At 33.2% G+C, this 27324-nt stretch overlaps 2 protein-coding genes across 6 annotated transcripts in view; one reads left to right on the top strand and one right to left on the bottom strand.

Annotated features, from left to right (window-relative positions):
* Positions 1-204: 204 nt before the first annotated feature.
* LOC126691664 (probable histone H2B.3) overlaps positions 205-27324 on the top strand; it is a 69053-nt gene continuing 41933 nt past the window's right edge. The window contains exons 1-2 of one of the 3 annotated variants that reach the window (XM_050386750.1): positions 205-447; positions 23349-23645. In XM_050386750.1, the coding sequence (XP_050242707.1) occupies positions 289-447; positions 23349-23603 (414 nt within the window). In that variant the 5' untranslated portion in view covers positions 205-288 and the 3' untranslated portion in view covers positions 23604-23645. Of the gene's footprint in view, positions 457-23056; positions 23646-27324 lie in introns of those variants that run through there. The other 2 variants (XM_050386749.1, XM_050386752.1) reach the window with 2 other exon arrangements.
* Positions 15720-16916, bottom strand: LOC126691663 (TMV resistance protein N-like). 3 transcript variants are annotated; one of them, XM_050386748.1, is made up of 2 exons: positions 16594-16892; positions 15720-16395 (listed from the first exon to the last, which is right to left on the bottom strand). In XM_050386748.1, exons 1-2 carry the CDS (start codon positions 16690-16692, stop codon positions 15814-15816), a joined length of 681 nt encoding a protein of 226 aa, XP_050242705.1. In that variant the 5' UTR covers positions 16693-16892; the 3' UTR covers positions 15720-15813. The 3 variants fall into 3 exon arrangements, 1 of the variants encoding a protein (XP_050242705.1); XR_007644816.1 differs by having other exon boundaries at positions 16174-16409; positions 16594-16916; XR_007644817.1 differs by having other exon boundaries at positions 16174-16403; positions 16594-16916.

Here is a 27324-nt window from a genome sequence, read left to right as displayed (position 1 = left end):
TTGGAAATTCCCGTAGTCATTGGATAAACCGTACAGCAGTAACCGCACTCCGAATCCGCAAGATTACGACTCAGTAAAGAGTGAAAAACGCAATCCCCACCGTCCATACAGATCAAGAAAAAGCCACGTCATCGATCCGCGTGAAAACCCTATCCTCCAATAAGAGCCTACTCCGCCTCCCTATATAAACTCTCCCAAACCCACCAACCTCTTCATCACATTTTGCATTGCAAGTTTTTCTCACATTCCGAATCTCTCTCTAGAATTTTCACTCTCTCTTTCAAATCAATGGCACCCACAAAGGCAGAGAAGAAGCCAGCGGAGAAGAAGCCAGTGGCGGCGGAGAAAGCTCCGGCGAAGGCCGAGAAGAAGATCTCGAAGGAAGGCGGTAGCGATTTGAAGAAGAAGAAGAAGGTCAAGAAGAGCATCGAGACTTACAAGATCTACCTCTTCAAGGTTCTGAAACAGGTTCACCCTGATATTGGGATTTCGAGCAAGGCTATGGGGATCATGAACAGCTTCATCAACGATATCTTCGAGAAGCTCGCCCAGGAGTCATCGCGATTGGCTCGGTACAACAAGAAGCCCACGATCACGTCTCGGGAGATTCAGACTGCGGTGCGTTTGGTGTTGCCTGGTGAGTTGGCTAAGCACGCTGTCTCTGAAGGAACCAAGGCTGTCACCAAGTTTACTAGTTCTTGAATTTGATGTTTTTGTTTGTTTCTGTTTGGCAAAGCAAACTATAGTTTGTAACGTTTAGTAGAGAAATTTAATGGAATTTGTTGGTTCTGGGAATTGTTTGGAATGATTGGTTGTTTGTTTTTCAATGGGATGTGAATGTCTTTGGTGGGAAAACGATTGAAATTATGTATTTACCAAACGGGAAATGGGATAATGTTGATTTGTGTATTTGATTTGTGATTTTTTTTTTGGGAGATGGTAATGGTGGTGGTGTTTTTGCTAATGGAAACTTAAAAAAAATGAGTCCGATTTATTGGCTTTTTATTTAATTCACGTTTGTTTGGAAAATAGATCAAGGGTAGTGTGACTTTATAATGTTGATTTGTGTATTTGATATATACAGTGGGTTACTGGGTTGTGATTTTTTTTTTTTATATTATGGGTTGTGATTTTTTTTTGAGAGATGGTAATGGTGGTGGTGTTTTTGCTAATAATAATGAAAAAAAAGACCGGTTTCTTGGATAGTGTGAAATTAGAATATGCTTTAAAAATTGTGTGGGAATTTTGAACTTCTTATGAAAATTTTCCCGGAAAAATCTGGATTGGTTTTGATTAATGACTGAATTTTAGTTTGATATTTTTGAAAAGATGGTGGTTTGGCAATCAAGTTTTCAAAAAATTCCTGTATGTGAGAATGGCTTTCTTAGAAGATTGCCACCAACTCATAAAAATGGTGTATATTCTAATTTTTTTTTTTCCCATAAAATTTTTTATTTTGTATAGATGAAAGGCTGGTGTGCAAGCAATTTCAGTCTACTCGCACTATCATTCTTAAAAAGACATTCCAATCAACTTGAAGAGTAAATGTGCAGTAGAACAAAGGCCCAATCATTAGATAATCGCATTTATTATTTGTGAATTCTCGCATAATTCGGGTTTTATAAATAGAAAATTTTAAATCCTGTCTTAAAGCCCAAATCCAACTACAAATCACGCATACAAACACTCGAACTCTTTTATCTCCTCTCTGATACTGTGAGAGGCTGAGAGCTGTCCTTCGAGCCTCCTGTAACAGATCGACAAATTGCACAATATTTAGGTTCTCGAGGTGCAACGTGTATTCCCAGAGCATATTGTTGATGCACACCTCAACAAGCTCATGTTCCTCATTGTCGTCATAACAATCCAATGCTGTGTCCATGAATCTTCGGATGAATACCACCACAACTTCATTCACATTTTGCTTGGTGTTATTACAAAGACTGACAAATGTTATTGTCACGCCCCGAACCCTATTATAAAGATAGGCACGTGACAATTGCCGCACGCTTATAAAGTAAGCACTCTATAAGTGTGCAAGGCCTTCTTAGCAACTAAAATTTATCCTCAAAAAAACTAAATCAATTAAATCCAAAATACCTCAACAATTTCTTTATGAATAAATCTCCAATAATTTAATAGGAATAAAATCCAAACCTTACGTACAATAATGCCAATTGGCCAATAAATATAAAACTATTAGAAGACCATCAAATTCCAAAATCACTAAGCTTCTTTTAGATAAATATAAAACTTTTTATCTCTTGGTTTCTCTAGCTTATTTGGGCACTGTCTATTATCCTCTGAGAAGAAGAAAGTCCTTACCTCGCCTTTTCCTCTTCCTCCTGCAACTGGAATTCCTCACCCCAAACAAACTTTCAATATGTGATCTCGTTTTTTGCATCTTGCTGTGTCTCCGAGGTGCTGGACTGTTTGACCCTGCTCCCCGGAGTTGATGGTGACCACGATACAGGACCGTAGGACCTGTCCTTTCATAAATCTTTGTCAAGGCCGCTGAACCATGGCCAAAGTGAGTTCTGAACTTTCCTTGATTGCTTTGCTTGAGGAAGACGCTTGTATTGATAAGGATTGGAACTGGGGTCTTGCTTGAATTTGTGTGCAAGTGGGACACACACCTGCAGCTGGAACTGTGAATTTGTGAGTAGGCGAATGCAAGAAAAATCACTTTAGGCCTCTCTCTTAGGTTTGGGTTGTTCCGATACTTGAATCTGATGCTATGTATGGGCTTAGCCGAATTAACCCTCAACAACTACATTTCTTCGAGTCTCAGTGCCATGAAATTTACTAAAATCAATAGATGGGTGGATCTCAACCAAACTATCACAACAAGAAAAGTCTCCGAACACCTGAAACTTGGAATAATGTATTTGATTTATTACTCGATTTCTACACGAACTAGTCTTTTTATATAAGAATAACAAAATTCAACTCCAGAAGACAGCAAACAAATAACTTCATTGTTATAATTAAACAAAGATATAAAGAGAATTTACTTGTATGAGCAAATAAATTTGTAAACAAGGACAAGGATGGTGTACACGGACCATCATTTAAGACAATTAGCAAGATACTTATCATATTTAAACTTTTTAAAATATGTCATTGAATCTTCTTGTTTTCAGTCTCTCTCTTGAGATCCAACGAAAAAAGAGCCAAAATAGTTTCTTTCTCCAATTCCCCTTACTCCACAGTCTTTTCCTAACTGCAAAAGCAAAAGGAATTATCATGCAAGCCTTAGAAAAATCACGAATCAAGAACAAAAATACATAAAAATAAAAACTCATTCAGACATTTTCACAAACAATATATATGCACTCATTGATGAACTTGAATCTTCAATTAAGAACTAAAATTCCAAACATTAAAACCCAATGGCAGTATCATCAATATTAATCCAACTAGAAAATTGCACATGGATGAATTTATTTATTTAAAAAAAAAAAAAAAAAACCTTCAATGTTGAAACAAATCAGAGAGTGGGTAAGAGAGATTGCAGAAATATTAATCTGCCCCAAAAAATCTCTTTATGGATGACTATCAATGTAAATTTCCTCAAATCTTAACTGTAAGAGTTAACCAAAAAATCATTAGTGTAGACTGCAAAATATCAATGGCAGTAGAAGCAAGATAAAAAGAAACTAAATGAGAATTCTTCAAGATGCAGAAACTTCAACTCCCCTTGTCTCTCTCCCTCAAATTTTTACAAGAAAAAAAAATTCAACAAATGGTACCAATCTCAAAGCATGAATACACACAATTTACTCAAAAACCAATCTCAATTAACTCAAAAACCAACAAATGGTACCAATCTCAAAAACCAACAAAATTTACTCAAAGCATGAATAGCAAATACACACAATCAGAGAACTAGGTTTTCAGTTTTCACATAGATAAAAGAAGGAACACTGATCAACCATAAATAGGATGCAAAATTAGGTTTGAACCATCTACATTAGCAAAATTTCTTATTAGAGCAGTGTAATAAGTGAAGCTTGAGAACTTATTTCCTATCTGAATCATATTCTTAACATCCCTAAGGTTTTATACTAGTTATTAAGCTTCTTGAAAGTGATGACGAAAAACTAAAAGATAACTGGACTATATTGTACGCCAAGAAAGAAAATAAAATAAATTAGGATTAGACTTATAATAGGAAGGATGTTGGAGTTGGTCATTACCATTGGATGAAGGGAAAATATTTCATTTCTTTCACATTAAATAAATGCTAAGTCACCACACACTTATCACGGCTACTGCTGCTGCATTGTGCATTTGCTTGGTTTAACTTTTCCATCAGTTCCAACCCAGGGGTTGGCTGAGTTGGTTAGGCACTTGGACTCAAGGTGCTTATATCGGGTTTGATTAGGTGTGCTCCCTAGTTCGAGTCCGACTACCTGCACTTTGAAAAAAATTCCCTAGACTAGCGATTTACCATACTATGGATCCACCAATTGCGAACAGTAATTAGTTTCTGGTTGAAATCTTTGAAGATACACTGTGCGAAAGCAAAAAACTTTTCCATCAGTCCCATGTCTTGCTCGTATACCAATTTGACCCCACACATCCCCACATGATTCATTGTACTATGAAGGCTTGAACCAGAGTCGTTTTCAAATACAACCTCAATCTGACTGCATTCACCGTTCCCAACAGTACTAAACCAATCATCACGAGACAAATACAATAACCAAACGTGGTCGCAACTACATGTCCCAAAATGAAATTTAGAGACATATTGACTGTGAGGCATACCACCAATGGCTTTAACACAAGCTCTATAACCACAAGCTCTAAAACCAAAATCTCTAAAACCAGAAGAGTAATCTAAACATAAATCAGCACAGAGAATGAATCCCATCCACCTACTATTACACCAATTTCGAGACAACGCTACGGTTATTGAGTTCCCCAAACTTTGATGAGTTAACCACTCTGGAAAGAAAAATCTAGGAATAATGATCTGAAATTCAGTTTTAGATCCATCCTCTTTTCTTTTGGTAGCAGTTTCATATCCAGTTTTTTGACAAAAGAGTCCCTGTACCCAAAAAAAAAAAATGATATTCCATTTAACAAGTGAAGAGAAAGAGTCAAAAGAGAGAGAAGAGATTACCTGTAGGTAACGATTCAACACTGTTAATGCCACTAAACCATAGCACTCATCATACCTGTGATGATGAGTATAATACAGTCGTGACATTCTGCTTTGTCTAAGCAGTGCCGGTGATGGTTCTAGGGAACAACACCTTTCCATATTTATATATCTCATGGTTGATGGAAGCTCTGACACTGATCGAAGCTTCTCGCAGCGGCTCAAATCAAGAGCTTCAAGTTTTGAAAGTTGACTGACGAATGCAGGCAGGGTGACAAAATTGTTTGAACTTAGTGATAAATATTTTAACGAGGACAAGCAGCCTATACCATTAAGTTCTATTTCTTCAAGTTGAGAAATCCTTCCCAAATCAAGTCTTTCCAAACACTTTATTTTCCATAAGTTCTCTGGCCGGTTGGCAAGTTTTGAGCATCCGGATAGATTGAGAAATTTAAGAGACCTCAAACTATCCATGTTGCTTGGAAGGCATTTGAGATAATTGCAGCCATTTAGATCTAGAATTTCAAGGGCAGGTAAACACTCGATTGATGAGGGTGGTAGTTCCTCAATAGCAGTCGAACCCAAAATAAGTTCCGATAGGCTTTTCATAGTTCCCTTAAATTCTGGAATCTTCTTGATTTGTGAGCAACGATCAAGATTAATAGACGTAAGGGACTCCATTTTAGCTGACAAGCTCGGAAGATTGGTAAGAGATGTGCAGAAATAGAGATTTAAACTTTTAAGCTTGCTGAGTTATCCAATAGATGGGTGTAACCCAACCAAATTATAGCACGATCTAAGGTCTAGTACCTCAAGTCTCGGAGCCCCTGAAAAGTCAGGTGTCCTAATAAGGTCCTCAGAAAAGGCAAGATTGATGGACTTTAACCTTCCTAAACACTGTTAAAAAGAAGAAAAAAGAAACCATTAAACATAGAATTTAATTTAATAAGTAAAGAATTCTTTGAAATTAGAACAACCTTATTAATGAAAGGAGAAAGCTCAAATACACTGGCACTATATTTTAGCTACACTTAAAGAAAAAAGAAATAATAAATAACTAAAAGACAGTTAAAAGAACCAAATTACCTTTGCTCCTTCCCAAAGATATTTCAACTTGCTAGACCACAATTCAAATTCAAAAAGTTCCTTTGGTTGGAAACTAGATGGCAAACATTTTAAAGAACAGTAGTCCCAAGAAAGATGTCTTAGGCCATTAGGAAAATGATTGAGAGCAATTGAGATGTGCTGCCCCTCAATTATTAGCAATCTAAGATTAGACATCTTTGGAAAAACTACAGAAAATTCTTCAAAGTTGAAATATGCTCCCCGATTTTTGATGACTATGGCTTGAATTGCTTTTGTTGCCTATGATTTCAAAAGCAGACACTTCAGATTTATACAAACAAATGATAAGAAATTAGAATTACTACAGTAAACCCTTAAAAGGAGATAAATATATTTACTCCCTCAATTTTCCATATTTATAACCTCCTCTTAATTATTGGTATGCCCAAGAAGGCTAAGGTGGGAAATTGCCTCATTGAGCCGAACTAAAAATAACTTAATTTTTGCATTCACTTCCCTCCCAAAACAGTGGGTCCAACTTTCAAATTTCATAATAGAAAATAGTAAGATGCACTACATATTACCAATTTACCATTTGGCATTGTGATATTGTGGAGAAAAAAAGCGATTTAAATGAAATTGTATAAAGATTGGTATTTGGCTTTGCGTTTTTAAGATAATACAATTCATGGAGTTTTTTTTTTTTTTTTTCAATTGCATTTTCATACTACCACTTTTCATATCAAAAATACTTTCCAGTTTCCAGAGATTTTATCAAACAATTAATTTCAATCCAAACCGACACTAATAGTCGCATTAGTAATTAATAGATCGTAGTACACTAGTACAACATCATATTTTAATTATAAAGTGTATTACATATTTAGCCGTATTAGTAACTAACATTTCATAGTACAGCATATTTTAAAGATTTTATATTATTTTTTAACCAATTTGAAACTCATGCTGTACATTAAATCAATAAAGGCGCACTTTTACACATGGTTTAAAAAACCCGAACAGTCAAAGAATCAAAAATGGGTTTGGTTCCTAGTTTTTACAGGTTGAACAAGTGACTATCATGGCTGAACCACTAGTTTAACTGGTCCGGTTTCATGTTTGATTCCCAATTGAACCGTCTGGTCCGATTTTTAAAACCATGTTTTTACCTTTTAGAAATTTATGACCAAGAGAGTAAAAAATAGAAAATTACAACATTACTTTTTCAAGTGATGGAAGAAAGAAAATAAAGCCTATAGAATGGAGTTTTATTATTATCATTATTAAGAAAATAAAGCCTATAGAATGAAGTTTTATTATTATCATTATTTTATAATAAAAAAATGTTAATATAACCTTTTCTTTTATGTAGTAACTAATAACCAAGAGATTAGTGATGATTGATTACATTAGGAAAAATGAATTCAGTTTTATTAACGATTACTTAATCATATTATGTTTTTAAAATATAAGAGCATTCACATCAGTCTATGTATTATGTAAAATAGACTAAGACTTACATTTTAGCCAACCAACCCAAAAAACCACCCACATCATATCATGTAAAAATGTGCTTTTTTACAAAGCTACAATAACCATGTAAATATAGAGGTTACTATAGTTTTGTAATTCATTTTTTAATCATCTCTCTCTCTCTCTCTCTCGGTTGCTCCCCAACCTAGACAGTCCAACCACCATCGCAACCCAGCACCACTACAACAACCCATTACAAAATTTGATCATCCTATCACAAAATCCAATTGAGCCATCAACCAAAAAATCCAAATCAAACCCAACAGTAGCTTAAACTCATCAACCCAAAATCAAATCCAATCAGCAACACAAAAAACCATACAACAAAGATCCAAGATGTGGAGCAACTTCGAATCTTGCCATCGGTGTATAAGGGAACTCAAAATCATCAACCAAGGACACCAATCAAACCAAGGAGGATCTGGTTGTATGGATCTTTGCAGAATTGGTTGTGGATGGATTTTGGGTTGATATGTGATGGTGGGATAGGTGGCAATGATGTGAGAGAGTGATTTCCTCGCGCGCATGTGTGTGTGTGTCTTGGGTTTGATGAGTTTGGAAAGGTAGAAAGAGTGAGTCAAACTAGCTGTGTGAGAGAGACAATGATTTTTGTTTGGGGAGAAGAGAGATATGATTTGGGACCATTAATAAATAAAAATTGATAAAGAAATAGTATTTTAATAAAATATAGTGTAAATAGATAATCTAATGTAGGTGTTTTTAAAAAATAGTTGTGTAAAATAGAACAAGTAGGCTCTTATACTAAAATTGACAGTAAATTTTACATAGGCTAATATGAATGCTCTAAGAAATCATTATAGACAATATATTAGCATGTTAAATGAACATTCTATATTTTGTTACTTAGATATTTAGGTAACCACTTACCTATCGATTTTTTTTTTTTTTTTTTTTTTAAGAACTAATTTATTGAACACAATTATGTAACTATACCTACTCAGTCTTATTTGCTAAAATAAAATTACAGCTTCTTACCATATTGTTCTCCAATAGAAACAAGTCCTCAATAAGCCACAACCTACTTTGCCTTCGAAGCTTTCCACATGATAGTTGACGAATGATTTTTTCACCCATTTCTTTTAGAAGATCATGCATCCCCAATATTTCATCATCGCAAAATCTATATCTTGTGAGAGTTAGGAGAGATTTGTCCACGAGAACACGTATACCAATTCTTGCATCAAAACCACAATTCTCTAATATATGTGTTACTCCACTTTTGCGACACCCCATAAAGAAACATGCAATATCTAAGAATAGCTCCTTCAGCATATCCTCTAGTCCATCAAAACTTATTTTAAGGATATCAACTATTTCTTTTGGAGGATTTTTTTTAAAATAGTCCAATGCACTTTGCCATTCATCTCTTGTTCTTCCAACTAAAAAGGAACTCAAAGTAACAAGAGCTAATGGAAGACCATTAGCATATTCTACCACTTCCTGAGAGAGCTGCATATAACCTTTTTTGGGTTGTACATGTTTGAAGGCTTTTAAACAAAATAATTTTAAAGCATCATCATTATTTAGTACTTTAGGCTTGTATATTTTAAGAACTCCATGTGCAACCAACACATGTTCATCTCTAGTTGTTATAATGATCCAACTCCCCAATCTAAACCAATGATGCTCTCCAGCCAATTTTTCTAATTGGTCCACGTGATTAACATCATCTAGGACAAGTAGAACTTTTTTACGACGTAACCTATTTTTGATTATGTCAACTCCTTGATGAACATCCGATATATTTGTATTCGTTACCCCTAAAATATTTTCAAGAAATTGTTTTTGTAATTGAAGCAAACCATCTTTTTCTGACTTTTCCCTAACATCAGCAATAAAACTAGAAGCTTCAAATTTATTACAATGCATATTATAAACAACTCTAGCAAGAGTGGTCTTTCCAATTCCCCCCATACCACAAATCCCTATCATGCAAACATTATTCCCAAAATCTAAATACGAAGGGATCAATTCTGCCACAATAGATTCTATTCCTACAAGGTTTTTGTTAATGATTAAGAATTTTGAATTCAATTTCTTTATCATCTCTTCAACAATTTCTTGGATAAATTCTGACTCATGCTTGCAAAGAAGATAGAAAATCTTTATGTGATGGCCCAAACCAAATATAAAATATTCTTTTTTCACAATGTGCTAGATGAATTCTAACCCATGCCAACAAACGAGATTGAAAATATTTACATGATGGTCCAAACCAATTATAAAACCCCAATTAGGAAGAAAAATATTAGCCTACTTGCTTAAACACATTTGAATTCATTTGCTCAAGTAACGTGGATAGAACTATCCATATAGGAACACAAGTGAGTTACTTGGACTGAATAACATGCATGTAACTACCCTTTGAATAAGCCGAAGTATAAAATAAAGAACACATGTGAGTTATGCGGTTTAGTCTAGCGGTACACATCCATGAAGGAAAACCTTAAGAGTTATAACTTTGATACATGAGTGAAGTACAAATCTTGTATTACAATGAATCCAATTGTGCAACCATAAATTTTTGTTTGGGGGGAGGGGGACGAGACTAAACTATCATATTAATTTACAATTCAAGAAAAACTCAAGGTACTATACACACACACGCATGTGAAAGTTACACACAAACAAAATCATCTTATATGAGAATTTTACATCTTTCCAAACTTTGCTTGAGTGTACATGAGTTTTTTAATTGCCATAGACATATATAACAAATACTCGCCAAAAAAAAGCATTTAGCATCTTCCATTAAAATTATAATCAACAGTGGTCTTTCATAATAAAAATCCACCCATTATTATCTCCATTGTGAAATTTTGAGCAATTTCTTTTTCAATGTAAACTATCAATTAAACATTATTAAGGTCACTTTTTGCTCTAAATTTCTCAACCCAAACCTGAATGGAAAAAACACTCTCCTCCCTTGAGGTTAGAAAAAATTAACACCCTCCCTTTTGTTTATATTAGTAACGAAATATTCTAAATTTCTATAAGAATCTCTTTACAAAAGTTTAACAATGGTTAATAAAAAAAATAACTGATAAATTTGTAATAAAGATACAAAATTTATCAAGCACCAAAACACTTGCAACGGCAAATCTCTTCATAACCTGTTAAATAATAATAATAATAATAATAATAATAATAACATTCATACTTAATATTAAAAAAATACACTTCAATTAAAAATTTAATACAATGAATTTTAATTTTGAAATGGAGGATAACTCTTGAAACTAGCTCTTAAACAAAGGATAAGTTAGTACATAAGATTTTTAATATTAATTTAACAAGTTTGGTCATTCGGATGTCAAGGTGGGAAAGTGTTTTTTTCCCTTCAAGTTTGGGGCAGAGTGTAATTTCACCAAACCACAAGGGAAGAGAGTATTATTATCCCAATATTAAATATAAGTATTTAACAAGAAATTAAATATAACAAAGTCACTATAAGCAACCATAAAATATTGAGAAAATTATACTTTTTCACCCTAAATTATAGCCCATCTTACACTTTCTCCCTTGAACTACAAAACTGTACGAGTGTCCCCTTAAACTAAAACTTATGTAACACTTTACCCCCTCTTATCACTTTTCCAGTTAAATTAGATAGAAAACATAGTTACATGCATTTCATGTAACACTTGTTGACATGGAACCCACTAATGCCATCTAAAATTATGAAAATGCCCCTCAATATTAGTAACTTTAAATTGGGAAAGAAGAAAGAACATAATAGCCAAGCACATAGATTGAATCTCTCACCTAACCAAATTGAATAAAGAGAACGTGAATCACTCTTCAAAATGAATCCATAAGAGAAAGTGATATAACCAAAAAAAGATTGGATCATTCTCCAAAATCCCTTTCATTGAACCCAAATTCCCTCTCACCAAATCTAGATTGAATCTCTCTATCTCTTGCTTTATGTATAGACTACAAACATAATAGCCAAGCATGTAGTAACCACACACCCAATAACCTTGACATGGACTTAAACACGATTACCCAACCACAACCTGCCGACGACGAAGAGAGAAGCTAGTTGTACTATAACCCTAATTTGAACCCATCAACAACAAAGAGAAGAAGCTAGCTATACAAACTCAAAAGAAGGACATGAGCGAAAGTAGTTGTTCTCCCACCATTGTGACCATCACCGTAGCATGTGCTAGGGTTAGGGTTTGAGTTTTAGCACCTCCTTCAATTTCTAATTATTGAGTGGTTTTGTAGATATATTATTTGGGTGTGAGGGAATCAACCTAGAATTTTGAGAGATTCAAGTTAAGCGTTTTTAGATCTAGCTCCTTGCATAGCAAATGACCGAAATAAAGAGTTGAATCGAGTGTGGGTTTTGCGAATTGGGATTAGGTTTGATTCGATGTTGTAATCTTGTGTTTGTTGTTTGAAAATAAAAAAGAGTTAAAATCTTATAGTTTAATTTCTTGGGTAAACTATAAGAAATAAAAAGAAAAAGAAATTAAACTAAAATATAATTAAAAAAGGATAAGAAGAATTTTGCACCTCTCATGATTTTAATATCATTTTTGGCTACCCCCAAATAAGAAACTTTTTAATAAGGAAGAGGGAGGAATTGAGTGAGAAAGTGAGATGCTTTTGCTTTTGGGGAATTGGGTAGTTGGTTTCTGTAAGAATTTTGAGATAAGAGAATAAAAATGTGGCTTCTAAAACAAGCCAATACAAAAAGTTAAGGATAGACTAAGGTTTGTTATCTTAGGTGTAGTACATTAGGTACCTAAACTAAATTAAACACCATGTTGCATTCACCACTAAAATATAATGGTATTATTTTCAAGAATAATTAAATTTAGTGCAACTAAGTTTTTGAAATTTAATTAGAGAGCTTAGGGTATTGCATTGCACTACACCTAAAGTACATAGCTTAAAAATTGAAGGTAATGTGTTTCTTCTTTTTTTGGGGGGGGGGGGGGGGGGGGGGGGGGGGGAGGGGAGAGGAAGTTTCAATTCAATAGTAAAAGTCAAAATAATAATAAAAGCAAATTAATATATATATAAGCAGAGACTTCATGCAAGAAAGTATGATATTCTGACATGTGGGTCACTCTCTTAAGTCACATCAAAGATAAGAATAAAGTAAAAAATAGACTCTTTCTTTCCCTTGGTTCAATGTTTCAATGCTATTTTTCGTTAAATTTTAATTCAATGTTTAAGACTACTATTTGTTTTATTTGGTTTAACGTTTCAAGACTTTTCTTCTCTCACACACACAAAAAACTCTTTGCATTTTCATTCACCATTTTCACTTCTACTTCTCTATATACACATGCCCACAACCCTTCATGCTATCCCATCTCAAATAAACTTAGACAAAAAAAGATGTCATTTACTTTCACCCATTCAATGACATCTACGTAACTACGACGTTATGGTACCATTTGATTCTAAATCGTATGAATAGGTTATGACAAAGGGAGGGGGCTTGCATTTTTTATTCAATCATGGTAGCTTACGATTTGATGTTGAAGTCAGATGTTGTGGATTTTGTAAAAGTTGTGATTCATTTTGAGTCTTTGGATTTTGGGATTTTGGTTTGGGAAAGTCATAAATGTATTTTGTTTTAGAACTAAAGAAAAAGAAACATTCTAGTTGATTATTCACGAAGTTAGCAAGAATTTTTTTTTTTTTTTTTTAATTTTGTATTTGAATTCATAATTTGTAGGTTGCTTCGTAGGTTTTTTTTTTTATTGCTACTTTATGCAATATGAACCATAGTGATAAAAACAAAAATCGATGATGATTTCAAAGTATTTTCCGTTTTTTTTTTAAAGGATATGGAAGCCCAAATAAAAACTATTAAATTTTGATAAATGGATGTGTTTTTAGCCAATTTCTCTTTGTTTAATCATGTTCTCTTTATGTTAATACTTACAAATAATTTCCTTAATTTCATTAAGGTAATGAGTTGGGTGTTTGTGATTGAGGTTTCCATATTTGGTTGAGGATAGAGTAGTTGAGAAAGTGTTTAGGAGATTGTTTAAATTTATGTTATTTTAGATTATAGACGTATTTTATACTTTAAATTATTATTTATAAATCATTTAATCAATTTAAAAAATAAAATCTACTTTTAACAGAAAATATTATAATATGTTATAGTCTTATAGTGTTATATAATTTTTTAAAATAAAATATGAATTAAGGAAATAAATTTTCAAAGTATTCAAAAATATTGTGGGCAAACATAAATATTATACAAAAAAATAAGTATTATATGTAGGTCTTAATATACATCAAAATGATTTCAAGTAAAATTGTAAAGTAGTCTGCGCATTACATGAGACATCATCTAGTTAGTATAAAAAACAAGATTTACATCTTTAGCAATAGAGCAGGTTAATTGCACCATGCATTTACCATACCATGTAAGATGTAAAAATTTGTAGAATAAAATGGTAAAAAGGTAAATAAGTTAAAAAGAATTTACTCAACCAACATTTACATCACATCACATTGCATGTAGGATGTGCTAGGTTTGGCGGAAAATATTTTCCGACCATAAAATATTTTCACGTGAAAATATTTTTTGGAAAGAGAAAAAAGGAAATGAAATTGAGGATTTGAGGGATGAATTTGCCTATAAAATACAAAATCTATGAAGTTGGGTAGAATCCTAATAGTTTCATTTCCATCCAAACTTTAAGGGTATGGATATAAAATTTGAAATTTTGTGAACTAAATTTGTGAAATGGCAAAATCACAAAGACTAATTGTAATTTATCAAAAAAAATAAAATGAAGATAATAGACTCTTAAGCACAAGTTTTATTGGCTTATTCAATGACAAATTTTATGTACTTATTCTCTCATTTTTATGTATTTTTCTGAGCATAATTGTATTTGGGATAGTGTATTTAAGCTTTATCTAAGTTGTTGGAAGTGCCTCTACAACCAACTTAGGCAACGAAGTGACACGTGGCAAATAAAGGAGGAGCTTTTATTAAAGGGCAGTCGCAACAAACTTGCAACCTATCTAGGACTTGACGAGGCCACAAGCTGCATGTAGACAAAATGTGATGCACTCTAATATGTTTTTTCCAGCTTTCTCAAATATGCCAAATAACACATCTTGTGCATAATGGACTAGAGAAATCAATGAGAGCTTAGTATATACACTTAGAGAGAGTTTATTTTATTCATCATCAGCATTTCATCTTTTGAGAGAGAGAGAGAGAGAGAGCCTTAGCCTAGAGCAAAAGATTCCTCTATCCTCTCTTCTCCATTTGTCACGCGAATGACATATATTTGAGAGAAATTTGTAACTTTCACCTCCGTCACCAAACCTTGAGTGTTAATGAACTTGTTGAAGGGCTGGACACTATTTGGATCTAATATCAAATCCAAATCATATTGGAGGGTTCAAATACTTAGGGAGATTTCAGCTTCGAGGGCTCATAGTCTTTCATGTACTACAACTATTCAGACTAGTTGAGAATTTGATGGTGGTGTCAAGGGAGAGGTTTTTCATTGGGGACTGGTTTCCTCTTCCAAAATTCTTCTTAGTGTTTTTCATGTAGTTTGCCATTTCTTATTGCTTCTATTTATATACTATGACTTTATTGTATACATCCAATATGAAAATTAGGCTAATCATGTAAATTTGGTTTTAATGATAGTTTAGGATTAATTGAGTATTAAGCCGTAAAATTGATTATGGGTCTAAATATGTACTAGGGTGTTAGCATCTAGTACTTTCATAGACAATTTCGATAGATTTATAATTCGTAGAAAGTTATGTCAATATATAAAATAAAAAAATAAAGTTATGTCCCTTTTTTTTTTTTGAAGTCAGTTATGTCCGTAAATCAAGTAGTTCTTTTTTAATTATTGCAAAGGAGCGTAACCTAAGTCCTAAAGAAAGGGTCCCGCTAAAAAATATAAATAAGTAAATTTAAAAAATAAATAAAAAATAAAAAGAAGAGAGAAGAAGAAGAAGAAGAAGAGAGGGTCACATATTGTTTCCGACCATATAACAAAGTTTAACAAGTAAATGTTGTAATATTTCATTTCATGCATATTTTCTAATAACTATTTATATTATATATTTCATGATATATGAAATAAGACTGGGCGTTTATAAATAAGAGAAATAAATTTGTCTAGAAAATTATACCTATTTAATAAATCCCAACCAGAGAGATTAGCCACTTCTCTCAAAGTAATTCTCCATGTTTCCACCTTTTCAATGCTTTCCTTAAAACTTTCTTTGTGTTCATCAAATGCTTTTGCAAAAGTTCCCGTCTGTTTCCGCACATCAGATGAATCCACGTGGTAAAAAATTGGAAAAACTTCCAATCTTGCCTCTTTCATGCATCTAACAATATGCACTAGTTCATCCAAACACCATGTAGAAAACCCATAGTTTATTGAGAAAATGACAATAGCAAATGTTGATTCTTCTATAGCTTTCACGAGCTCTTGTGAGATGAATTTTCCTCTCTCAAGTTTTTCTTCATCCCTAAAGGTCAAAATCCCTTTCTTTTCCAAAGCATTATATAGATGATCCGTAAAGCCTTTACGGGTGTCCTTGCCTCTAAAACTGAGAAAGACATCGTATGTCCACCGAGGTCGAGGTGTTGAAGAAGAAGACGGTGATGAAGTTGAGGCTCCTTGGGTGCTCATGGAAACCTGGAAATCTTGAGCTATAATATAGATCCACGAAAAAAAAAAAAATAAAGATACGCTCAATTAAAAAGAAGAGAAATATATTAAAAAGAAAGAAAATTAAGGAAAGAGAAAACAATTTGATGTGGATTTTTCATCTCAAGGGCGAAGTGAAAGGAAAGATATAAAAGTGATGACTATGTGAGAAAATTGAGAACATACCAATCGAAACTCTCCTGAAACAACGCCTGATTGAATTCCTACTAGATAAGTTTCCTGTTTAGTAAAGGAATGAATACTATGCTTTCTCCGTGTGTGCATGTCTAAGAGAGAAAGAGGGAGATTTATTCACAATTTCGCATCCCCTGTTCTGAGTCAAGTCAACAAGTCTTCTTCTTTCCAAGTCACATTTTCCATTTCGGTAATTTCGCAGTGACCAGGCTATAAGTTATTAAATGTCTTTCGCTTTAAACAATGCATCACAGCTGGTTTGTCTTTTTCGCTTAGAAAAATAATGCTTCACACAGCGTGGCAAAGGTCAGAGTAACTTCAAGGTGAGCAGCTGTGAAATACCGTTTAAATTTCTTGTCTAAAATGGTAATAAAATACTAATATTTGCTATAAAATTTAAATTACAAATGGCAAGTTTTAACTTTGGGCCAAATTTAAGAATACTTTTAGAATTGTAAATTATTTCACAATTATTTTACTACAATTTTGACGGTTATAAGAGATTAACTATTACTGTGGGTTCTAGTTAGTTCAACTGGTAAAGTCTTTGATTATTGTATAAGATGTCTTGGGTTTAATCTCTGCCTATATCAAGAACTGATCGATGTCTTGGTCTGATGATAAAGAGTTATCATCAAGAACAGACGTTATAGGTTAAAACTCTCTAAAAAAAACCATTACTTATGCATAGATTTATTATTTTTTTAAACAATAGTTTACAGTATTTAAATAATAATAATACTTTTAAAATATATTTTTATAATACTCAAATACATATTTCTACAACACTAAAAAGTGAACAACAATACTTAATCATTGCTACCAAACTGCCTTTAATATGTTTCTAATTTCGCATCCCTTGTTCTGAGTCAAGTCAACAAGTCTTCTTCTTTCCAAGTCACATTTTCCGTTTCGGTAATTTCGCAGTGACCAGGCTATAAGTTATTAAGTGTCTTTTGCTTTAAACAATGCATCACAGCTGGTTTGATTTTTCCCTTAGGAAAATAATGCTTCACAGCGTGGCAAAGGTCAAAGTAACTACGTGGTGTGAAATATCGTTTAAATTTCTTATCTAATGGTAATAAAATACTAATATTTGCTATAAAATTTAAATTACAAACGGCAAGTTTTAACATTGTGCCAAATTTAAGAATAGTTCTAGGATCGTAAATTATTTAACAACTGTTTTGTTACAATTTTGACGTTATAGATTATAAGTGATTAACCATCATTTATGCATGAATTCATCATTTTTTTCCACCAATTACTCTTTGTCATTTCATAATTGTGGCAAGAAGTTGTAAAATATATTGTGATCCTAGACGTTTTCGAAATTTAATTCCGAGTAAGAGGTTTAAAGTACAATTACCACATTTAGAGGTATTCATGATGCAGTTATTCGGCAAACTTGCCACTGTACTTTAGGAACCAGTTACCACTTCATTAGCTCCACTCATGATAGCCAACAATTAGTTCTTTGACTTCCCAATTTTTGGGCACTAGTGTGGCTTAGTTCAGTTGGCACAACCACAAATCCCACAAATTTCCCAAATCTAACCTATAGCCAAAATCCACTAATCAAACCCACAAATCCTAAATCAAACCCCTAGATCCAACAAATCAAACCCATATATCAAAAAATTAAAACCCATAGATCTAAACATCAAATCAAAGAGAAAATGTGAAGGGTTTAAGAGACTCACCTTCGATCGACCTTAATTTTCTTCAAATTCGTTACAGTTTGTTTTAGATATACTTTGATTATTTGGATTTGTTACAGTTTGTTTTAGATATACTTTGATTATTTGGATTTATGGTACTGGGTTACTGAGTTTGGTGTGGGTTTTTGGGTTTAGTATGAGTGTAGGTTTTTGGGCTTGGACTTTGATGAGAGAGAGAGAGAGAGCATGACTACATGAGGAGGATGGGTTTTGTGAGATATACATACGTACATATATATGTGCAATTCAGTTTGTAGTGAAATACCATATTCAATTCCAACCATTTCTGCGAACTAGTGACAAAATGAGAGGTCGTCTCCAGTCACCTATTTTTGTTCAGTCGATCGGCTTGTTTTTTGGTGTGGCACCTCGATTTCTATTCAAAGCTTCAGTGCAAATTAGTTGCTGAATTGTTGTTATTAGTATTAATTTGAAGAGACTAGTTGTTTTTATTATAACTAGTCGCACACCTGTGCGTTACGCATGATAATTTTTTTAGAATGGTTTCATTAAATATTTTATTAATACTATAATTTTAGTTATTAACCATTGCTTTTTTTTTTTTTTTTTATAGTTTCTCAAAAAAAAAAAAAAACCATTGGTTTTTAAGTTAATAAAAATCTTAAATATACCTTTTTTTTTTTTTTTTTTTTTTTTTTACCTTTATACACACACACACATATATATAGTGAATCTTTACACATACTTTTAAGAAAACTCTATACATTCCACTTTTTTGGATGCTTAAAATTATAGACTACTACTCCATAATGATAGTAGCTAATTAATTTTAGATTTTATTTTTAGTGATCTCATTTGTAACGCTTCTTACTATTATTGCATATTTACTAACTGATGATTTGCATAATAAAGACGATAAGTGAGAGGTAGCATTGTTCATTAGATTTTCGAAAGTAATAGTGTATGAAAATTATATATATATATATATATATATATATATATATATATATATATATTATAAATAAGGTTAAATGAAATGTCAAAAAATAGATTTTTAAATTTTCTAACTTTATTTTTTATGTAATTAGAGAACATCTCTTTTTTAGTTATGATTAATATGGTTTCATAGTTAGAGTTTGATTAGTTTTAAATTTAAATTTACTACTATGATTGTATTTAATTGTTCATTGTTGATTTAATTTTTTAAGTGAATTTAACGGTTTATGTTACTACACTGTAAAGTTTTTAATGTTCTCCACACGGTAATCTCTATTTTATTTTTTACTTCTCCTTAATTATAACCTCTTTGTTGTCCAATCAATGATTACTAATTGACGTTTGTTTGTTTTTTTTTTCTTGATCTACTCTTAATTACTTTGTATTGATTTTTTTCTATACCACCTCTCTCTCTCTCCATTGGCAACCTATCATTTTCCAAAATTTGATGATGATTCTATGACATTAAATATGCATTATTAGCTTCTTCTTCTTTTTTAATTTAGTGTTTCTAACTTGATTTTTTTTGTATTTCATTCTTCCTTTGATGCATTGGATGTGAGAATAAGTGTTTCCCTAGCATTACTCCACTTAATGTTGACAATTTATTTATTTAATTTAGGCAAAATATTATATTTTAAATTTTTTTAAATAAAAAAGGAGTGAAAATATAAATAATTTAATGATATATATGAGGGATGTGGCTGAATTTAAATGTTAAATAAAATTATATGAGAAAAAAATAAAAATAAAATACATAACAATAAACACTAACTTATCCAAATAGTTCTATGTAATATAATAATAATACATTCTTATATACTATTTTTAATTATTTATAATGCAATATGATAATATTTAACAATCAAAATCATTAAAAAAAATAAAAATAAAAACTTAAAACAAAAAAGTAAATCCCATCAACCAAAATAGAGTTCTAAAGAATACAAAACTTTATCAAGCTAAAATTGAGATGCAAGAAAAATAAAAATAAAAATCCACCAAAAAATTGAGGGAGAAAGAGCAGTAAATAACCACTTTTTTGTGAGAGAAAATTATGTAAAGAATGGAAGAGTGAATAAAAAATTTATACTAAGAGGATGATAGTAAAAAGAAACAAAATAAAGGAAGATAAAAGGAAAGAGGAAGAGTGATATTAAGGTAGAATGTTTGTGGAGATGAAAAGGTAAAGAGAAGGAGAAGGGTGGGAGAAAGTGTAAATTTAAAAAAAAAAAAATGAGTACAATTTGATGAGAACAATTTTCTTTTATTTGAATTTAAGTAAAATATTACATTTTTTTTATTCTTTAAAACAAAAAGAGAGAGAAAATATAAATAATTTAATGATAAGGAGGATGTGGTTGAATTTCAATATTGAGTAAAATAGAAGAGAAGAAAAAAATAAGAAAAATTAAAAGATATAACAATAAAACACTAAATTATCCAAATTATGCTATGTAATGGAATACTATTTTATTTTTATCTACTATCTTTAATTTTTTATAATGTAATCTCATAAAATTTATCAAAGAGCAAAATAATAATAATAATAATAATAATAACTTAAAACACAAAATTAAATCATATCAACCTAAATTAGAGTTCTTAAAAACACAAAAATTTATCAACCTAAAGTAGAGATACAATTAAAAATAAAAATCCACCAAAACATTGAGAGAGAGAGAGAGAGAGAGAGAGAGAACCTTTTTGTGAGAGAAACTATGCAAAGAATGGAAAATAGTGACAAATTTATAGTAAGAGGGAAGGGATAAAAAGAGACAAATAAAGGAAGATAAAAGGAAAGATGAATAGCAATATTAAAGTAAAGGGTAGTGGGAAGATGCAAAGATAAGGAAAGAAGAAAGGTTAAAGAAAGTATAAATATTTTAAAAAATAAGTGAATGTAAAAAAAATTATAGGAAAATTGGAAATAAATGCCACGCTTCAACTTTTAGTAATATATAGATTTTAGGAAAATTGGAAATGAAAAAGAAATATTAAAACCGGCAAAGATGAATATGTAAAATCAATAATCTATTTATATTTTTTTTTGAAAAAAAAGGAATAAATAATAAATAATAATTATATGGCGAATGACGTAGCGATGAGGTGGCGCAACAGAAGCTCAGCAGCAATAAATGCCATGTTTCAACTTTTAGTAATATATAGATATAGATTGATAGTATGCAATACGTCAACATTATTACAGTTTCTAGAGAGGTGTTACAAATATGAAATTATTGAATTACCACCCATTCGAAGAATATAAACCTACAACAAATAAAATAAACTATAATGTATAACACATGCTTGGCTGGGACTTGAAAATGACATCAATGCCCACAAAGTATCAATTTCTAAAAAATTTACCCCTACTACGTTACATCCACACACAATATATAATCTCTCTATATAATGCATTCATAAGTATCTCGACTTGATATACTGTATTTTTATAGGTCAATTACACAATGCTCATGCTCTAGTCCACAAACCATAGCTGATAGCTTATAAAAATCGATTTCCTTTTCAAGTAAACAAGTTATACATGTACGAGATTAAAGAAAATACCTCAACCTCCACAACATACTTAATTATTCCTCACTGTAGATAAATAGCGATTGTTTAAGAATAGCTCATTCAAACAACGGTGTATTTGGATGGATTGGAAGTGATGCCATTGATGTTTAAAAAAAAAAATCTTCAGTATTATCTTAATGATATCAAATTATAATTTATTTATTTGATTTTAACAAAATAGGGGTAGAATTCATATGATGTTTTATCATTTCCTCACATTAAAATTTTAAATCATACAAAAAAAAAAGAGATATATTTAATCCCCTCCACTACTTAATTTTTATTTTTTTTTAAATCCATACAAGAAGGATATTTGTTCCCCTCTCCCTTGTATCCTCTATTTTCTTCTTACTCAAAACTACCAAACACAACGTAAATAACAACTCAAAAAAATTATCCATTACTTAATATGGTCTATGCCTACGTACCAAGCCAATGTGTGTCCTTAGTTTTGTTACTCTTCCAATTAAGTGAAAAATAATCTACTACCAAATTAAGGTGCTCTTCATCCCCTGCGTTCAAATACCACAATCTAAACTCGACTAAGCAGTAAAGCTTGGAGTTTTTTAGCAATAAGTTAGTTTGGGCCAGCCATGTTAACTAGACCCAGGCTAAGAGGCCAGGAATAGGCCAAGCTAGTGTTAAAGGCCAGCAGGTGCTAACCAAACAATAGACTCAACCAGGTTAAAAACAAGTTCAAACTTGCTAAGGCAGGCCGATAAGCGTAGACCCACTATTAATAATAATAAAGAATTTTATGATTCCCCCACATTATCTTTTGATTCAAAATTAATTTTCTATATATCATTTAGAATGGTGTTCATCAGCAAAAGCAATTACAAGTAAACATAATTATTGTTGGCACAAGAAATACAATATCTGAAAGTAAACAATAATTCTATCAATGTATGAATATATTGATAGAATCGCAGTGCATGCCGTTATAATAAATTAGCAAGCAAGCTCAACCCACACGCAATTTAGAACACTTCATCTAACCTTAGTTTTCCTTGAGCCATTCCACTACAGCGGTATGTATAAGACTTGGAATAATGTATTTGATTTATTACTCGATTTCAACACCAACTAGTCTTTGCATATAAGAAAAACAAAATTCAACTCCAGAAGGCAGCAAACAAATAACTTCATTGTTATAATTAAACAAAGATATAAAGAAAATTTACTTGTATATCTTTCCTTTCACTTCGCCCTTTATAAACTCTCCCAAACGGGGCCAAACCCACCAACCTCTTCGTCACATTTTTTTCATTGCAAGCTTTTTCACATTCCGAATCTCTCTCTAGAATTTTCACTCTCTCACAAAAATCAATGGCACCCACAAAGGCAGAGAAGAAGCCAGCGGAGAAGAAGCCAGTGGCGGCGGAGAAAGCTCCGGCGAAGGCCGAGAAGAAGATCTCGAAGGAAGGCGGTAGCGATTCGAAGAAGAAGAAGAAGGTCAAGAAAAGCATCGAGACTTACAAGATCTACCTCTTCAAGGTTCTCAAACAGGTTCACCCCGATATTGGGGTTTCGAGCAAGGCTATGGGGATCATGAACAGCTTCATCAACTATATCTTCGAGAAGCTCGCCCAGGAGTCATCGCGATTGGCTCGGTACAACAAGAAGCCCACGATCACGTCTCGGGAGATTCAGACTGCGGTGCGTTTGGTGTTGCCTGGTGAGTTGGCTAAGCACGCTGTCTCTGAAGGAACCAAGGCTGTCACCAAGTTTACTAGTTCTTGAATTTGATGTTTTTGTTAGTTTCTGTTTGGCAAAGCAACTCTAGTTTTGTAATGTTTGGTAGAGAAATTTAATGGAATTTGTTGGTTCTGGGAATTGTTTGGAATGATTGGTTGTTTGTTGGGACGTGAATGTGAATGTGATTGTGTTTGGTGGGGAAATCATTGAAATTATGCATTTACCAAACGGGAAATGGGATAATGTTGATTTGTGTATTTGATATATAAAGTGGGTTGTGGGTTTTTTTTTTTTTGGCGAGATGGTAATTGTGGTGGTGTTTTTGCTAATGGAAACTTAGAAAAAATATGAGACCGATTTCTTGGCTTTTTATTTGTTTGGAAAATGGATCAAGGGTAGTGTGAGATTATAACTTGAATTAGAGTATGCTTGGGAATTTTGAACTTTTAATGAAAATTTTCCCGGAAAAATCTGGACTGGTTTCGATTAATGACTGAATTTTAGTTTGATATTTTTGAAGAGATAGCGGTTTGGCAATCAAGTTTTCAACAAATTCTTGTATGTGAGAATGGCTTTCTTGGAAGATTGTCACCTACTCATAAAAATGGCATATAATCTATGTAGTTTTTTTTTTTTCCTTAAATTTTTTTATTTTGTACATATGAAAGACTGGTGTGCAAACAATTTCATTTTACTCGCGCTATTAGTCTTAAAAAGACATTCCAATCAATTTGAAGAATAAGTGTGCAGAAGAACAAACGCACAATCATTAGATAATCGCCATACTATTTTTGAATTTTATAAATAGAAAATTTTAAATCCTGTCTTAAAGCCCAAATCCAGCTACAAATCACGCATACAAACACTCGGTCTCTTTTATCTCCTCTCTGATACTGTGAGGGCTGTCCTCCGAGACTTTTGTAACAGATCGACAAATTGCATAATATTTACTTTCTCGAGGTGCAACCTGTATTCCCAGAGCATATTATTGATGCACACCTCAACAAGTTCATGTTCCTCATTGTCGTCATAACAATCCAAGGCTGTGTCCATGAATCTTCGGATGAATTCCACCACACCTTCATTCACATTTTGCTTGGTGTTATTACAAAGATTGACAAATGTTATCCTCTCCTCTTCCCGGAAGAACTTACTGTAGAAACTGTCTACCATCTCATCCCAAGTCTTGATAGAACCTGGTGGGAGTCTGGTATACCATGTGTAAGCCCGATTTGTAAGGGTCCAAGGGATTTAGAAAACTCCCCTAGGCATAGCTCTTCGTTACCAGCATGTTGTCCCATTGTATCGAGAAACTTGCTAACATGCTTTATTGCATAGGGATGACAATTTATATCTGACCTGCGGATACCTTGTCCGGTCCAACCTTAATAGGTCGGATTTTACCCGACTTGATAAATTATAGGGTCGGGTCTTGGTTTTATGCATACTTGACCCGAACTCGACCCGTATTCACATAATATTAAAAAAACGTTTAAAACCCTAGTAGTATAAATACTCTCTTTTCCTTTCAAATTTCATTTTCTAAAAACTAAATGTAACTCTCACCTCTCAGCCACCCTCTCTCTCTCTCTCTCTCTCTCTCTTTCAAGTTCTCATCGTCGACCACCTTCCCTTGCCCTTAGACTCTCCCCTCACAGTCACGACCTCACTCAACTTCACGGCCCCACGACCTCGTTTCGCCTCACGCTCCCCTCATGAAGTCACTCCACCTCGCCGCCCTTTACCTCTCTCACTCTCACTCTCGTTTTCTCACAGCCACCCCTCACCCACTCACCTCACTCTCATTCACTCACCAATCCACCCTCACCTTCACTCTCATCACGTGGTGGTGGTTGTTTTTCATGGAGGAGCAAGGATCTTGTGGTGGTTGAAGTTTGTCACAGAGGAGCATAGGATTGTTAGATCGGAATACGAGAGTTAGATCAGAGCATAGGATTGTTAGATCAAAGAGCGGAGAGAGATTAGATGATCAGAGGACGAGATTGTATTTTCTGTTTATAAATTTTTTTTTTTTTTTGATGAGTGAAAAATCTATATTAACAAAGAAGAGCCAAAAAATAAGCTTATTTATGTTTCTATTTATGTTTGGGTTTGTGATTTTTTTTTTTTTGAAATGAGTGAAGAGTATGTATTAACAAAGAAGATCAAAAAAAAAAAAAAAAAAAAAAAACTGATTTGTATTTATGTTTAGGTTTGTGATTCGTCTCTGAATCTCTGGTTGTGATTTCTAGATGTAAAATTGATTTTTTTTTTTAATGATTGGGTCGTATTGGGCCACAGCTTTTGATTAGGCTCAGAAACGGTTGGACGGGCCCGCAGGGCCCATAGAGCTTGACAGGGCGGGTTTGGGGTTAAAAAAAAAAAAAAAAACCTGTTTATTAAACGGGTCGGGTTTGGATTACGAGAAAAGACCCTCGGGTCGGGTTTGGGCATAAAAAAACCCTACCTAAACCTGACCCGTTGCCATTTCTACTATTACATTCCCCTTTCTCCCATCGTAGCGGACAAAGATTGGAGTTTTGTAGTTCTTTGGATAGGGCTTATCCAATAACTCAATCGGATAGGGAGGCCTTCGAACAATAGATTGCTAGTTATTGGTAGTAGAGCCAATCTCCTTATCAGACAGCATTTTCCTTCTGCTTGCTTATAGTCTTTCAGTTGCTTGACTGACTCAACAAGCTCTAGCTGTTCTCGCTGCATGGTCTGCGACATCTGGTATTGGTGCGCGGGAAGAGGCATCATTGCTCTCTCTTGATGCTCTTTGACTTTGGAGGCATTGTTGGACACGGTGATGAAGAGGTATTAGGACTATTTGATTCAAGATGTACAGAGCAGAGAATTAAGGAAGAAGAAAAAAGAGCAAAAGAGAAACAAAATTCAAAGCTCTTCATAAGCCCCCACTTTTACCTCTTGGTTTCTCTAGCTTATTTGGGCACAGCCTGTTATCCTCTGAGAAGAGGAAAGTCCTTGCCTCGCTTTTTCTTCTTCCTCCTGCAACTGGAATTCCTCACTCCAAACAAGCTTATTTGGGCACAGCCTATTATCCTCGTTTTTTGCATCTTGCTCTGTCCCCCAGGTGCTAGACCGTTTGACCCTGATCCCGGAGTTTGATGGTGACCACGCTACAGAACCGTAGGACTCGTCCTTTCATGAATCTTTGTTAAGGCCGCTGAACCATGGCCAAAGTGAGTTCTGAACTTGCCTTGATTGCTTTGCTTGAGGAAGACGCTTGTGCTGATAAGGACTGGACCTGGGGTCTTGCTTGAATTTGTGTGCAAGTGGGACACCCACCTGCCGCTGGAACTGCGGATATGTGAGTAGGCGAATGCAAGAAAAACCACTTTAGGCCTCTCTCTTAGGTCTGTGACTCTCTGGGTTGTTCCGACTTCCGATACTTGAATCTGATGCTATGTATGGGATCAGCCGAATTAGCCCTCAACAGCCTCCAAGTACACAACCATCTATCAACTACATTTCTTCAAGTCTCAGTGCCATGAAATTTACTAAAATCAATAGATGGGTGGATCTCAACCAAACTATCACAACAGGAAAAGTCTCCGAACACCAGAAACTTGGAATAATGTATTTGATTTATAACTCGATTTCTACACAAACTAGTCTTTTTGTATAAGAATAACAAAATTCAACTCCAGAAGACAGCAAACAAATAACTTCATTGTTATAATTAAACAAATATATAAAGAAAATTTACTTGTATGCGTAAATAAATTTGTAAACAAGGACA

This window comes from Quercus robur, chromosome 7 (assembly GCF_932294415.1).
Source record: "Quercus robur chromosome 7, dhQueRobu3.1, whole genome shotgun sequence".
Lineage (NCBI taxonomy): Eukaryota > Viridiplantae > Streptophyta > Magnoliopsida > Fagales > Fagaceae > Quercus > Quercus robur.
This window is presented reverse-complemented; position numbering and strand designations above follow the sequence as displayed.

Coding starts and splice junctions, on each gene's coding strand:
- LOC126691663 (XM_050386748.1), bottom strand. CDS start 16,692: ATGCACACACGGAGAAAGCATAGTATTCATTCCTTTACTAAACAGGAA. Junction 16,396..16,593: donor TTTCAGGAGAGTTTCGATTG/GTATGTTCTCAA, acceptor CAAGATTTCCAG/GTTTCCATGAGCACCCAAGG.